Genomic DNA, 15,572 nt, shown 5'->3' on the forward strand with positions numbered 1-15,572 from the left:
TGTAGACTTTTAAAAAGATAGCTCAATTTGAAAAGACAAGGAAATAACCAAGACTTAAATTTGCCTTAACACAAAAACCTTTCTACTATTTTCCTATAGGGTTGCTTGTCATGTTGCCAGTGAAAAGAAGCCACATATACTTTGAGGGATTTGGTGAAGCCATGTACTCTGGAAAAGGCTGAACTGGATTCTGACTTAGAGAAACCAAAGAAAATATGGGCAGTGTTTCTGTCAGCCCATTGACTCCATAATTGATGATTTTTTTCTTCAAATATTTTGAAATGAGACATTAAGAGGCAGCAAAAACATTTGCCTCCAACAAGAGCTGGAACTGGATAGGGTAACTCATTTCTCTCAGTACAAACTGCATCTAGCATTTATACGTTACATACATGCATGCTAATGCCGTAAAAGAATTCCTGTTTGGCTCTCTTCTCTTCTCTGCCTCCTACGTGTGGTTCAATTAGCGCCTCGCCATGTCTTCTCATAAGACTTTCAGGATCCAGCAATTCCTGGCCAAGAAGCAAAAGCAAAATTGTCCCATTCCCCAATGGATTTGAAGGTAAACTGGTAATAAAATCAGGTACAACTCAAATAAAAGACATTGGAGAAGAACCAAGCTGGGTCTATAAGGAGTCCCTCACATGAGGCGGTGCACATATTTATGCTGCGTGGCAGTCACTTCCATCTTACCATATCGCTCTGAAAACATCACAGCCACAGTTGAATATATCAGGAAATGGGTCTCTTTGTGTTGGTGTTTCTGCATAGTGCTTTGCCTCAGTAATAAAGGCCTCTTGCTGGAGGCCTCTTGTTGGAAAAAAAAGAATTCCTGTTCTTACATGCCCATTTTATTATTTATTTATTTATTTATTTATTTATTATTTATTTATTTTGTTTTCTTTTTTGGGCCACACCTGAGGCATATGAAATTTCCCTGGGCTAGGGGTCGAATTGGAGCTGCAACTGCTGGCCTATACCATAGCCACAGCAACACTGGATCCCGGCCGCATCTGCTATCTACTCTATAGTTTGCAGCAATGCTGGATCCTTAACCCACTCAGTGAAGCCAGGGATTGAACCCACATCCTCAAAGCAACTATGTCAGGTCCTTAACCCACTGAGCCACAGTGCAATTCCCATGAGTCCCTCTTAGAAACTCAAATGTGTTGATGTCTTTAAAATAGGTTATTTGCCAAGCAAAACTTCAATAGAGTGAACAAATCTTGGCATTCTTTTATACAGTATCTGCAGTGCTTGACCGTACATCTGGTTTTCCAAAATACCATAGACTGGGTGGCTCATAAACAGCAGAAATTTAGTTCTCACAGTTCTGGAATCTGAAAGTCCAAGATCAAGATATCGGCAGAATCTATGTCTGGTTAGGCTTGATGTCCAGTGAGAGCCTACTTCCTAGTTCATAGATGGGCTTCTTGCTATACCTGCTCATGGCAAAAGGAACAAAGAAGTTCTCTAGGTTTTCTTTTAAAAGGGCACTAATATCATTCATGAGGGCTCACTTTCATGACCTAATCACCTCCAAAAGTCTCTGCCTCCTAATACATCACATCAGAAATTATATTTCAATTTACAAATTTTGGAGGGATACATTCACTCTATGTCAAGCTCAATCTCTATACTACAGTCCACCCTTACTTATAATTTCTATTATCCAAGGTCAACGGAGGTCCAAAAATAATAAACAGAAAATTCCAGAAAAAAATTTCACAAGTTTTAAATTGCTAAGATCTATAGTAAGAATACATTTTCTTTCCATGAAATTGTGAAGAAGGAAAAAGAAATCTGTGCTAGTTTTGCTATCATACCTCAAACTTAAAAAGTTACAGCCACAGTAGGTAAGTGCTTAGTTAAGGTGGAAAAGGCATCAACCTAAATACCCATCGACAGATGAATGGATCAAGATGTGGTATATATATATACAATGGAATACTACTCAGCCATAAAAAGGGGAACACAATAATGCTGTTTGCAGCAACATGAATGCAAGTAGAAATTCTTACTGTGCCTAAAAGATTATAAGTCATCATACTTATGTAAACATAGGAAAAAACATGGTGTATATATATATATACACACACACATATACCTCTTGTATTCATACGCACCTATATTTCACACTATCTTCAGTTTCAGGAAACCATTGGAAGTCTTGGAATGTATCCCCTGCAGATAAGGGGAGACTACTGTAAACACTGTTACAGTCAAGCCCCAACTGGTGTCTTTGTGGTACACGTATAGATTGGCACCAGGAGACTTATACTTTATGTCCTTTTTTATTTGTGGACCTGTGATGTAGAATTTGTGAACTTTCTGAAAGCCTGAACATGCAATCACCTTTTTTCAAGAGGCTTTGGGAAGAAAGATAAACAGAATTAGAAATTTTTGACTACATAGGATTTTGCAGGCTTTCCAAAAAACAAGTTCTAAAGTGCTTGATTGATTAACTTATAGCTTACTTACAGAATGATGGTTTGGCTTATTTGAAGGTTTTTGGCCATAGAGTTAAGAAAAATCTCTTCACTCAAAGACCTGCAGTCACCACTATGGTTGCTATGGAAAAAATATAAAAGTATTTTTGTTGCTATTGTTGATTTGTTTTGTTTTGTTTTGCTTTTTCCAAGCTTGCTATTCTGGAAGAGGGAATTGGAGGCAGACAACTCTACAAACTTTGTAGTTTTGGGCAAACTTTTCTACTGGGTGGAGCCAAGACTGCCAAAACATGGTCAATTTTTCTACAGGTAGAAATTTGGTCATACCTAAAAACTTTACCAAATTCTTTTAAAGTTCCTGCTCAGATGATGGTGACATTGAAGTACTGATTTGTGAATGCTACCTTGGTAAAGTGGAGAGCATCAATAAAGCCAAATTCTGACAGAAGATGGCTTTATTCATTTGAGAACAAATGATATGTTGAGACATAATTTCATTTGGAAGAATCTTGGAGAATTAATTCTAAGACCCATTGACACAAGTTTACTCTTATCTGGCAAAGCTGTGTGATTCAATCTATTATTCTACATAAGTTTGTGAGTCAGAGTTTGCAGCACTTGTGGCCATCAAAAGTCACTTGGTGATTCAAATTGCATGTATTGTCATATAAATTTTAAACTTTTATTTGAAATAAAGATATTTCATTGAAACTTGCTTTTTGTTTTATTTTAAGAATTCCAATGTGTTTTCATGATTGAGGAAGATATACTAAAATATTTTATATTATCTTTATGTGAAGGAAACAATATCATTATTAGCATTTTCTGGAAGAAGGGCAAATTTTATATCAGATTGTCAGAGTTATCAGCAAATCCAAAGAGGTTAGAAACCTCAGCAGTTCATTTTCTTGTTTTTCAAAATATTTTTTATTAATCCAATAGTTCCACATGTAGGAATTTACTTGGAGAAAGAATGAGAAAATTATACAGAAATTTATATATTAAGATTTATGTAGTGTTATTTATAACAGTGAAACATTAAAAGCAAACTAAATGCTCAACATTAGGGGAATGTTTAAAAATATGGAATGTCCAGATGAAAGAATATTACATAGCCATTTAGTATTATATTTTAAAATATTTTTACTGGAAAGCATTAAAAAAATGAAAAGACAACCCACAGAGTGGGAGAAAATCTTTGAAAATGATGCAACTGACAAGGGCCTGATCTCCAAAATATATAAACAAGTCATACAACTCAACAACAAAAAAACAAACAACTCAATTGAAAAATGGGCAGAAGACCTAAATAGACATTTCTCCAAAGAATTCATTCAGATGACCAGTGGGCACATGAAGAAATGTTCAACATCACTAAGTATTAGAGAAATGAAAATCAAAACTAAAATAAGGTACCACCCCACTCCAGTCAGAATGGCCATCATTAAAAAGTGTACAAATAACAAATGCTAGAGAGGGTGTGGAGAAAAGGGAACCCTCTCTACTGTTGGTGGAAATGTATATTGGTATAATCACTGTGGAAAACAGTATGGAGGTTCCTCAGAAAACTAAATATGGAACTACCATGTGATCCAGCAATCCCACTTCTGGGCATATATCTGGATGAACCTACCATTCCAAAATATACATGTACCCATATGTTCACTGCAGCACTATTCACAAGAGTCAAGACACAGAAACAAACTAAAAGTCCATAGAAGATGAATAGATTAAGAAGATACAGTACATATATACAATGGAATACTACTCAGCCATAGAAAGAGCGAAATAATGTCATTTGCAGGAACATGAATGCAACTAGAGACTCTCATACTAAGTGAAGTAAATCAGAAAGAGAAAGAAAACACTTGATATAATTTATATGTGGAATCTAAAATATGGCCCAAATGAACAAATTTACAAAACAAAAACAGACTCACAGACATAGAGAACACACTTATGGTTGCCAGTGGGGAGAGGGGAGGAAATGGGATGTGGGATGGATGGGGAGTCTGGGGTTGGTAGATGCAAACTATTACATTTAGAATGGATAAGCAGTGAAATCCTACTGTACAGCACAGGGAACTATATTCAATCTCTTTGGATATAACATGATGAAAGATAGTATGAGAAAAAGAATGCATATATATATATATATATATATATATATATATATATATATGCAGAAATTGCCACAGCACCGTCAATACTATAATAAAAATAAAATTAAAGAAAACAAAAAAATTTATTAACATAGAAGACACTTATGGTGTAATCTTAAGTGGTACAAAAATCATTTATTTCAACTCTATAAAATTTATAGAAATATTAGAAAGATGTTTGCAGTGATCGTCTCAGATGGTAGGTTTACGAAAAGCTCATTTCTTTTTCTTGATACATTTTTACAAAATTTACAAAATGAGCATACATTATTTTTTATAATCAATGCGGAAAACATTAAAAAGAAAAAAATAATCCATACAAAAATGGTTTTGCACAGCAATTTTCTTGTAACATTTATGTTATTTTGAAAATCTTTTCAATTAAGGAAATAATATGCTCTAAAGAAATGATAATTCTTAAGACAAATTTTGTTCATCCTTCAGCATTAGGCAGTCGTTTAGACACTGAAGCATCAAGTACTAATGTTTTTTCTGGATTTTGTGACAGATACATATGAAATATTGGTTTTTAGGAGCAGTATGTACATTAGCAATGAACACAGAACTCATAGATTTTTGTTTGTTTGTTTTCAATGCCAGTTTAGGATATTTTGGAATTCAAACTCCCCAAATAATCTGCAGTCAGATGACACTGAAATATGGAAAGAAAAGTGTGGCAAGTACCTATTTTTAAATCACTGCAATTCTTCCTGGAGCATTTCCACTGAAAGCACAAAGGATATAGAAATCTAAGTTAAGCACATTTGGGAATACAGAAGAATCTCAAGCAACATAGTCTCTCATCAGCTAGATATGTTCCGATAGGTCGGTAGAATTTTGCCTATGGCTATATGAGCTGTTTTGCCCCAGAGACATCAATTTTAATTCTCTCTTTGGGATTCACTGGTGTACAAAGTTCTTCAGAGGATTCTTTTGCTCACTAGAAATACAGTCTCTCCTTTACCCATGCCACCTTCTTATCCCTCAAAAATCTAGGCCATTTACCTGGAATTTTCCAGGTAAACTTGATAGTGAAGTGTCCAAAAACTGTTATAGAAGAAACTATATGACAAAACTATGGAAATACTTATTTTGTTATGTAAGAGTTTAGAATGTGGAGATGTATCATCTGATACATACGGCTCAGTTTAAAGAAAATATAATTGATGGGTGGTGAGGAAAGTTAATAAAAGTTAATAAAAGACATGAAAATGTAATTAAACAAATCTCATGATGTTTTTGTCAGTGAGTGACTTCAGCTCTTCAGGTTCAGTTTCAATGTTAAAAATAACTGTATTCTAACCTTCAAAAAACTGAGCTTTCATAGGTTACCACTGAATGGCAGTGATACTTTGGTTATTATTAAGTACAAACTAACAAACAAAAGTATAGGGTATGTGGTTTGCTCACTGTTTATGTGGGATTCAAACTAGTCAGACAGAACAGGGCAGGGCCTGCTGACCAGAGTTTAATGTTACATTGACTGTGGGCTGGACAGGGAGGATCAGGCCAGATGCTTGTGTGGGAGTGGGCTGGTGTGTAGGAAGTAGGCAATAGGTGAGGTTCATCAATCTCTAAGGGAATTCAACTAGAATGTTACTGTCAAATGAAAGTTTTTCTATCATTTCTTAGAAAAATCTGTCTCCTAAGGAAAGAGCTGGGGAGACAACACATTGAACAGTCTAAATACACAGATTTATAGAAGTGGCACCTAAAACACAGAGGCAAAGGAAAAAAGAACCAGGAATAGAGAGACAGTGGGGTGAAGAGTCAAATACAATTAAGGTCATCAAAGAGGCATGCCTTGGTAATACTGTGGAGTGGGAGGAGGGGTACGAATGGAATTCTCAGAATAGAGATTCAAGGATAGAGAAGAAAGTACTGTTATGGACTGAATGCTGTCTCCCCCAAATTTTTATGTTGAATCCCTGACTCCCATTGCTACTGCATCTGGAGACAGGCTTTTAGGAGGTAATTAAATTAAATGAGGTCATAAGGGTAGGGTTGTAATCTAATGAGACTGGTGACCTTTTAAGATGAGGAAAAGACAATGAAGATCTCTCCATGTAGAGTAAAGGCTATTTGAGGACATAGCGAGAAGGTAGCCACCTACAAGTCAGGAAGAGAGGCCTCAGCAGGAATCAACTCTGCTGGCACCTTGATCTGGGACTTTCAGCCTCCAGACTGTGAGAAATTATATTTCTTTTGTTTAAGCCACCCCAGTCTATGGTATTTTGTTGTGGCAGCCCAGCACACTGCTCCATGAATCTGAGCAGCTAGAGAATAGCCAAAGAGATAACTGATTTTGACGGTGAGCTGATCTGAAGCTCTGAGTTGGGGGATCTTACCTCTGGCTCTTCTGGTATGTTATAGCTGAGAGGTGCCTTAAGGCCATGTTCGGTGGGTTCTAATAGTCACTTTCTCAGTAACAACATTCTCCCAATTCCGAGAACTGAGCATTTTAAAAATAAAATTTTATTTATTGGATTTAAGGTGATTTCATGATAGATCTAAAGATAACAGATAAAGAGATGGGTATTAAAGCAAAAGTAGGTATATTTTCATAGTAGAGACTACAGACATTAAAAAATGTAAAAAGGGAGAAGAAAAAATGTTGTTTGTGTATCACACAGATAGAAAGCAGCACCGGAGAACCTGAATAATGAGCCCCATATGAATCAGATATTATAAAGAATGACAAATAATTTTATAAAGAATAGTTTTAAAATAGTCCTACTAAATGAAATTGGCACTCTGAGAAGGAAAGACAATTAGTAAAGGAAAAAAATTTTCCTTCCCATCATAGATACAAAAGCACAAAGAGCTCTGTTAGAACAGCAATTGTAGCACTTCTTCCCAGAACATCAGTTTTATGATTTACCAGAACCCATTCTGACCCTTAGAGAAAAGATTAACACCTTCTATCATATGAGGAATTGAGAATTTGGGCTGAATGAATACATGCTCTATGTAGAAGAGGGGTGGGAGGGGGAGGATACAAATGGTAAGAGCTCTGGTAATCTCAGAGTCACAAGCACAATACTAAGACAGTATGCACTGTCTTTTGTACATGAAGGTGGCATCTGTGGCTCATTTATTAGAAGTGTTGTTTCTTGGAGTTCCCATTGTGGCTCAGCAGAAAGGAATCTGACTAGCCTCCATGAGACACAGGTTTGATTCCTGGCCTCACTCAGTGGGTTAAGGATCTGGCATTGCCATGAGCTGTAGTGTAGGTCACAGACGTGGCTTGGATCTTGTGGCTTTGGTGTGGGCCGGCAGGTATAGCTCCGACTCAACCCCTAGCCTGGGAACCTCCATATACCCTGGGTATGGCCCTAAAAAGAAAAAAAGAAGTGTTGTTTCTCTTCTAGACAAAGGGATACTCTGTTTTGAGCCCTCCACTTTGCTCTAAGTACATGCATTTGCACTGTGGCTGATGGGGGAGGTGGGTGGTGATTGTGACAAGGGAAGAGATATTTTTCTCTCTGATTACCAAACAGCCTATAAAAGGAACAAATTGGCAATTCTGTATACTAGCTTACATAAGAAAGACTAACTGGTCCAGACCAAAAGATAGAAAGTTTGATAGTAAGAATATTTAGTAATATAATATTTATAATTAAACATAATATTTTATCATATCAGCTTTTCCTTCTTGGGCATGAGTTTCATTTAAGAACACAGAAACTACATATTGAATAATTAATATGTGTGACTAAAATTTCTTTCATTGGCATGGTTTAATATATATCACCATCCAAATTTCTTAGGCTTTGTCAGCAAATGCTTTTTTCCCTAGTATTCTTCACAACTTAAATAAATGTGTACATTCTATTTTCTGTGCTCCTAAAAATAAATTGCTACCTTATTAATTGGAAAGAGAAAATGATATTACTTTGTTTACCACTTGTACCAGGCACAGTGACAGAAGGGCATAAAACTCATACAGGAAGAGATACTTTGGAATATACATGGCCAAAGTTTGTACCACTATGAAATAATGTATTATTCTAGGAAAGAGGCAAAAACAAAACAAAACCAAAACCAAAAAAAAAAAAACCGCAAACAAAAACAACAAAAAAACAACCCACAAAGCCATGGTCACTTTTACCTTCAGGCTTTTGAATTGAAATATACCAGCCATCTTCACAATTGACCTAAATAAGAAGATCCATAATAAAAAAATATTCAAGCTTATTAAGGCTAGTCTAGGATTTAGGGCCAGCCAAATTTCAAACTTGATTCCTTAGCATTATTTGAAAGTAAGAAACAGTGTGCAAAACAGGGTATTTCTGATATATAAGATGGTGCTTTTTTTTTTTTTTTAAGAGTACAACTTTGTTTTTTGTCTTTTTTTTTTTCCAAGGCCACACTCACGGCATATGGAGGTTCCCAGACTAGGGGTCGAGTCAGAGCTGTAGCTGCCGCCTACACCAAAGGCACAAGATCCAAGCCCTCATCTGAGACCTACAGCACAGCTCACAGCAACGCTCTGATCCTTAACACACTGAGAGAGCCCAGGGATCAATCCTGTATCCTTATGGATGCTAGTCAGGTGCATTGACTGCTGAGCCACGATGGAAACTCCAAGGGTGGAACTTTAAATGTAAATTCTTTCTCTGCAACTTATAATGATTTTGCTATTCACTTTGCACAAGAGTATACATTGCTTTCAAACTCTTCTCATGTTTCTGGGGCAGAGATCTTTGTTTTATTGAGGGGTGTTTCTTGAGTGCTTAGAACAAAGCCTGGCACATAGTGGAAACTTAACAAATATTTAGGAAACAATTGAAGTGTCTGTGTTTTGTTGGAACTGAAATACAAGCTCTTCATCGGCAGACTCACGTATGCAAGTAGTTTGTAAGATATATAATGTGTGACAGTATGTAAGGCATTGTAAATACTATGATCATCGTAATTCTATGGCTTTGTATCCTCAAAGTCAAGTTGGAGTCACTGGATATATATGGCCCTCAGTTAATCAATGATGCTTAAGGTTTGGGGTAACATATTCCTCCAGGAATCTGGTAAGGGCTGTACACCATTTTCCCAGAGAAATGTACATTCCTATACATTTGCAGACATTTTTAGGGAGTTTTAGAACCACACCTCTGAAGCCCTCCTGTACCCCTGTAGGATCCAAAGATCCCATTCAGAGCTCCTTAAGAAACCAAGAAAACAAAAAGGAGGTGGGTTCTCCAAGGCAGGGCTGAGGACCATTGGCAAATAAATAAATAAAGACAATAGAGGAGCACTTCTGTTATCTGATAGGAAAGCTAAATTTTTTGGTTGGGCAAGTGCCTAGAGAGAATTCATGTTTCTCTCCCCCTATTCTGAGGTATGGGGTTACCTGTAAATTTTACCAAGTGTCCTACTTTTCTAAGGACATATTTAATCTGCTTTGTGGTAGTCACCTCACCCTCAATATCACTTATCTATGTTCTTTGCTTAGAAATTGACTAAGTATATATGTAAAACATATCAGAGTCTATAAGTACAGTTATGATTGAAAATATTGAAAAAAATATTGTCTTATTGCTACTGCACAGTATCATTCTTAGCAATCTGTCTATTCTGAACTGGCATGTTCTGTCCCTTCTGTGTGCATTCATCCCTACAGCTCTTTGTATTAAATTTCTTTTTAAATTTCATTGTAAAGTCTAGTGCCTTTTCCATTTGCATGGTTGATGCAATGTTTCTGATTCCAGAATGCTAAACAATGGAATATATTGTTTTAGTTAGAATAGAAACTCCCTAAGTATGCAAATGCTGCTCCATATTTTAAAAGAGAACAACGTCCCTAACTTTCATTTATCAATTTTCAGCATTTAAAGATCTCAATGAATTACAATATTGAAATAGACAATGTATAACAAGAATTTAAATATTTAGTAAAAATGACAAATTTTCATCCAAGTACCATAATCAAAACAAAGTCACAACATCTAGTATATAAATTAATAACAACCCTAAAATTTTTTTTCTATGTCATTCATTTCTATCATATTAAGGTATCTTAATATTTCTATTTATATTAGATATTTCTATCATATTAAGCTCTTGTTTTTAAAAGTATATCTTCAGATGGCAGATAATGCATGAGATAATATCAAAAGATCTTTATGAATTCTGGTTGAAGCCAATCTATTATTGTCACTATTTTACCAGGAAGATTTGAGACAGAATTACATGATTAAATGAAGCCATATTTTGATTCCTCTCACCTAAAAGACATTTTTCTCAATGAAATGTAAGTGGCTAACATTTCTTTAGCGTTGATCCATCTTTCATTTTTCGTCCTCTACTAAGATTTTCTTATACCTGTAATACACTGAATTTTCTAACTTTAAAAGTATACAGGGAGAAAGAAATTCTCTTCCTTGGAGAAGAAAGAAATTTAGCTATGGAAAAAATCTAGGTCGACTTAAAGAACAGAATTCGTTCCCCAGTTAGCTCTGCCAGTTTGGAAAGAGCCAAAGGTAGTATTTGTGATTTGTCTATGTATCAAGAACTGAGTGCTTGGATTAGAGGAAGAACACGTACCCTTTGGAATTATGATGAAGAATATGTCAAAGTGAGGAAGTTAAGCCTTCCTTTTAAAGTAACTATGTTCCATCTTTTAAGGACGTTTACAGATGGACAATGGGAACACCTGCATTCTATTTCTATCTCTGATGGTGATTTGTGGTGCGATTGTGATGTCACTCTGACTCTCCATTCCCTCTTCTATAAAGGAATATAGTCAAACTAGATGATATTTAAGGTTGTTAAGGCCTAAAATTACTTGATTTTAGCAGCTGGAATTCCAAATGATTCAAGTATTGGAAAGAAAGCTTGTGAGGAATTTTTTTTTTTTTTTTTTTGCTATTTTCTTGGGCCACTCCCGCGGCATATGGAGGTTCCCAGGCTAAGGGTCGAATCGGAGCTGTAGCTGCCAGCCTACGCCAGAGCCACAGCAACGCTGGATCCGAGCCGCGTCTGCAACCTACACCACAGCTCACGGCAACTCCGGATCGTTAACCCACTGAGCAAGGGCAAGGACCGAACCCACAACGTCATGGTTCCTAGTCGGATTCGTTAACCACTGCGCCACGACGGGAACTCCAGGATTTTTAACTTAGATCATTGGTATATTCTGCAAAGTGTAAACCAAATTGTATGCATCAAATTATATCACTAATGGTATATTTTAGCATAGTTAGACTTGTGTCTATTATGTGAATTTTGGTGGGGACATTATCATTGCATAATATATCGTAAATTCTCTCAGGACAACTCATCTCATTCAAGTCTCAGGTGAAATTGAACTTCTGAGCAAGTTGTCAATTGTTATGAAACAGATATTATGATAGCATGCAATAAGTAACTGATCTTTGCACTGGCTAATAGAAAGCTAGTGCTCACCCGTAATATACATATGTATGGTGTGCATTTCTGTATTAATCTCATTCTTAGGTTTCATTTTATGTTGCTGTCCTTTGATTTTTTACCCTTTTTGCCTTTTTGTGCCAATGTTTAATTTATACTGTCTTGTTTTATGGTATGCATCCTTCTACACTACTTTAGCCTTTTAAGAACGAAGGAGGTTATAAATAAATGGCCTGTAAATGGGTTATTAACTGGAGTGGTTTGCCACTACTGTTGCTGTAACAGATGCCACAACAAGTTTGTGTAATGGCTTAAACAATACACATTTATTTTTTTATTATTTTTTTTTATAATTTTTTTTTAATTTTCCCACTGTATAGCAAGGGGGTCAGGTTATCCTTACATGTATACATTACAATTACATTTTTTCCCCCACCCTTTCTTCTGTTGCAACATGAGTATCTAGACAAAGTTCTCAATGCTATTCAGCAGGATCTCCTTGTAAATCTATTCTAAGTTGTGTCTGATAAGCCCAAGCTCCCGATCCCTCCCACTCCCTCCCCCTCCCATCAGGCAGCCACAAGTCTCTTCTCCAAGTCCATGATTTCCTTTTCTGAGGAGATGTTCATTTGTTCTGGATATTAGATTCCAGTTATAAGTGATATCATGTGGTATTTGTCTTTGTCTTTCTGGCTCATTTCACTCAGTATGAGATTCTCTAGTTCCATCCATGTTGCTGCAAATGGCATTATGTCGTTCTTTTTTATGGCTGAGTAGTATTCCATTGTGTATATATACCACCTCTTCCGAATCCAATCATCTGTCAATGGACATTTGGGTTGTTTCCATGTCCTGGCTATTGTGAATAGTGCTGCAATGAACACGCAGGTGCATGTGTCTCTTTTAAGTAGAGTTTTGTCCGGATAGATGCCCAAGAGTGGGATTGCGGGGTCATATGGAAGTTCTATGTATAGATTTCTTTTTTTTGTTGTTTTGTTTTGTTTTGTTTGTTTTTTTGGTTTTTTGCTATTTCTTTGGGCCGCTCCCGTGGCATATGGAGGTTCCAGGCTAGGGGTCGAATCGGAGCTGTAGCCACCGGCCTATGCCAGAGCCACAGCAACGCGGGATCCGAGCCACGTCTGCAACCTACACCACAGCTCACGGCAACGCCAGATCCTTAACCTACTGAGCAAGGGCAGGGACCGAACCCGCAACCTCATGGTTTCTAGTCGGATTCGTTAACCACTGCGCCACGACGGGAACTCCTATGTATAGATTTCTAAGGACAATACACATTTATTATCTTATAGGTCTGTGAGTCAGAAGCCCACCACAGGTCTCACTGGGATAAACTCAAGACATCAGTAGGGTTACATTATTTTTGGACATTCTAGGTGAGAATTCATTTCCTTACCTTTTCAACTTTTAGAAGCTGCCTACATTCTTTGGCTCATGACTCCTCTTTTCCATATTTAAAGTAGGCAACATCACATCTCACTGACAATTATTCTATAGTTGTGTCTCCCTCCTACTACATCCTGGAAAGTTTCTACCTTTTTAAGGACCCTTGTGATTATATTGTGCCAACCCAGATAATTCAGGATAATCTCTCATCTCAAGGTTCTTACTTTTTTTTTTTTTTTTTTTGCCATGCCCACAGCATGCGAAAGTTTCCAGGCCAGGGATCTGACCTGAGCCACAGCAGTGATAATAGTGGATCCTAGATCCTTAACCTGCTAGGCAACCAGGAAACTCCATCAATGTTTTTATTCTTTATCAAATCTGCAAAGTATCTGGTGGCATGTAAGGTGGCATATACAATAGTTACAGGTATTAGGATACAGGCATCTTGGATGGGGGCATTTTTATGGTTAGTCTGCAACACTAACCCTAACTAGTCTTTAAGAGAAAAAGGGAAAACATTTTTTTAAAAGTATTTTTATTATTAGACATTACGTAGGCTTTTCTAGGCCTTTACTTGGCATCTGAAAGTTGGCTCAAAGTAATTCAGGATGAATTAATTAAAACAATACTTTTTACCTTTCGACTGTATTATTTGAAAAAGGGGAAAAATGAAAAGAAATAGTTAAATTTTTATTTATAGTGATAGTAGTTAAATATTTACATGACATTTTCTATGGATCAAGAATGTAGTGCTTGCCATGGATAGGAATATAAATTGGTAGAGCCACTATGGAAAACAGTATGGAGTTTCCACAAAAAAAAAAAGTAGAACTATCATATGATTTGCAATCTCATTTCTGGATATATATGGAATCACTATCTCAAAGGGTAATCTATACTTCCATGTTTATTGTAGCATTATTCACAATAACCAAGATATGGAAATAACCTAAGTGTCCATCAACAGATCAATGGATAAAACAAATGTGATTGTTATATATATATTTGAATAATATCCATCCATAAAAAAGAAGGAAATCCTGACATGCGTGACAATGTCGATAGACCTTGAGAGCATTATCCTAAGTGAAATGAATCAGAAAAAGACAAATACTGTATGATCTTACTTATATGTGCAATCTAAAACACTGAACACATACAAACGGTAAAATAGTGGTTGCTAGGGGCTGAGGGATAGGGAATATGGGGAGATATTGGTCAAGGATATAAACTTTCAGGTCTTAGATGAATGAATTCTGGAGATGTAACATATGGCATGGTGACTATAGTTAACAGCACTGTATTGTATACTTGAAAGTTACTATGAGAGTAAAGCTTTAATGTTCTTACCAGCACCAGCACCACAAGTAAACTGTAATTATGAGAGGTGAAGGCGGTGTTAACCAACATTATTGAGGCAGTCATTTCACAATATAAGCATATAAATGCATATATCAAATCATCACATTGGATGAATTAAATGTTGTATGTCAATTTTATTCAATAAAGCCAGAGTGGGGGGAAAAATAATGTACTACTTAGCTTAGGAGAAGAAAATGCACTGTCATAAATGTTTAGTACCAGAATAAGAAAGTTATAGGAAAAGATGGACTAAATTAATAAAAAAGTTCTTCTATAGAATTTTTAAAGGTAGCATATAAGGGAATCTTAGTTTAAGAAATATGCTGATCATCCTAGGAGCTCTACTGTCTAGGGATATCTGAAGGGTTGTTAGAGTAGACGTGCACAAGAACTATTTTCATAAAGGGTAATAGAACATCCTGGGTTGGGAGTGAGAATGGAGCTCATCATTAGCAAAGAGAAATGTGTGGCAAGTAAGCCTTGTCTAAGGGTTGATAGTGTCTATCACTGGTAGGTGATATAGGTAGAGTCGTTTTGTCACTTTTACTATCCCATTGTCTAGTCCTCATGTTCTTCTGCCAGAGTCCCAAGGAGAGGAGCTGCACTAAATTCTTAAAAAATCTGCTTCACAAAATCTCGGTAGGACTTAACAATGTGATAGATATGTTTTTCATTTGTGGTCACTTTTAGAACACAACATGTGCACAGCACCCTGAACAACAAACCAAATCAGCCTACAAAGAGCATACAGGAGGAGCCAAAGGGTACTTGTCATTGTAGATGAGGGCTGTCAATTATAGCAGCCAGAAGAAGAAAATGCCAGAAC

The 15,572-nt window shown here is 36.4% G+C and overlaps 1 protein-coding gene across 1 annotated transcript; it reads left to right on the forward strand.

Moving 5' to 3' along the window:
• The first annotated feature begins 476 nt into the window (after positions 1–476).
• LOC125118203 (60S ribosomal protein L39-like) lies at positions 477–632 on the forward strand. The gene is given in 1 exon segment (XM_047764369.1): positions 477–632. A coding segment is annotated over 1 exon segment (156 nt).
• Positions 633–15,572: the final 14,940 nt, after the last annotated feature.

Source organism: Phacochoerus africanus, chromosome X (genome assembly GCF_016906955.1).
Source record: "Phacochoerus africanus isolate WHEZ1 chromosome X, ROS_Pafr_v1, whole genome shotgun sequence".
In the NCBI taxonomy this organism is placed as follows: domain Eukaryota; kingdom Metazoa; phylum Chordata; class Mammalia; order Artiodactyla; family Suidae; genus Phacochoerus; species Phacochoerus africanus.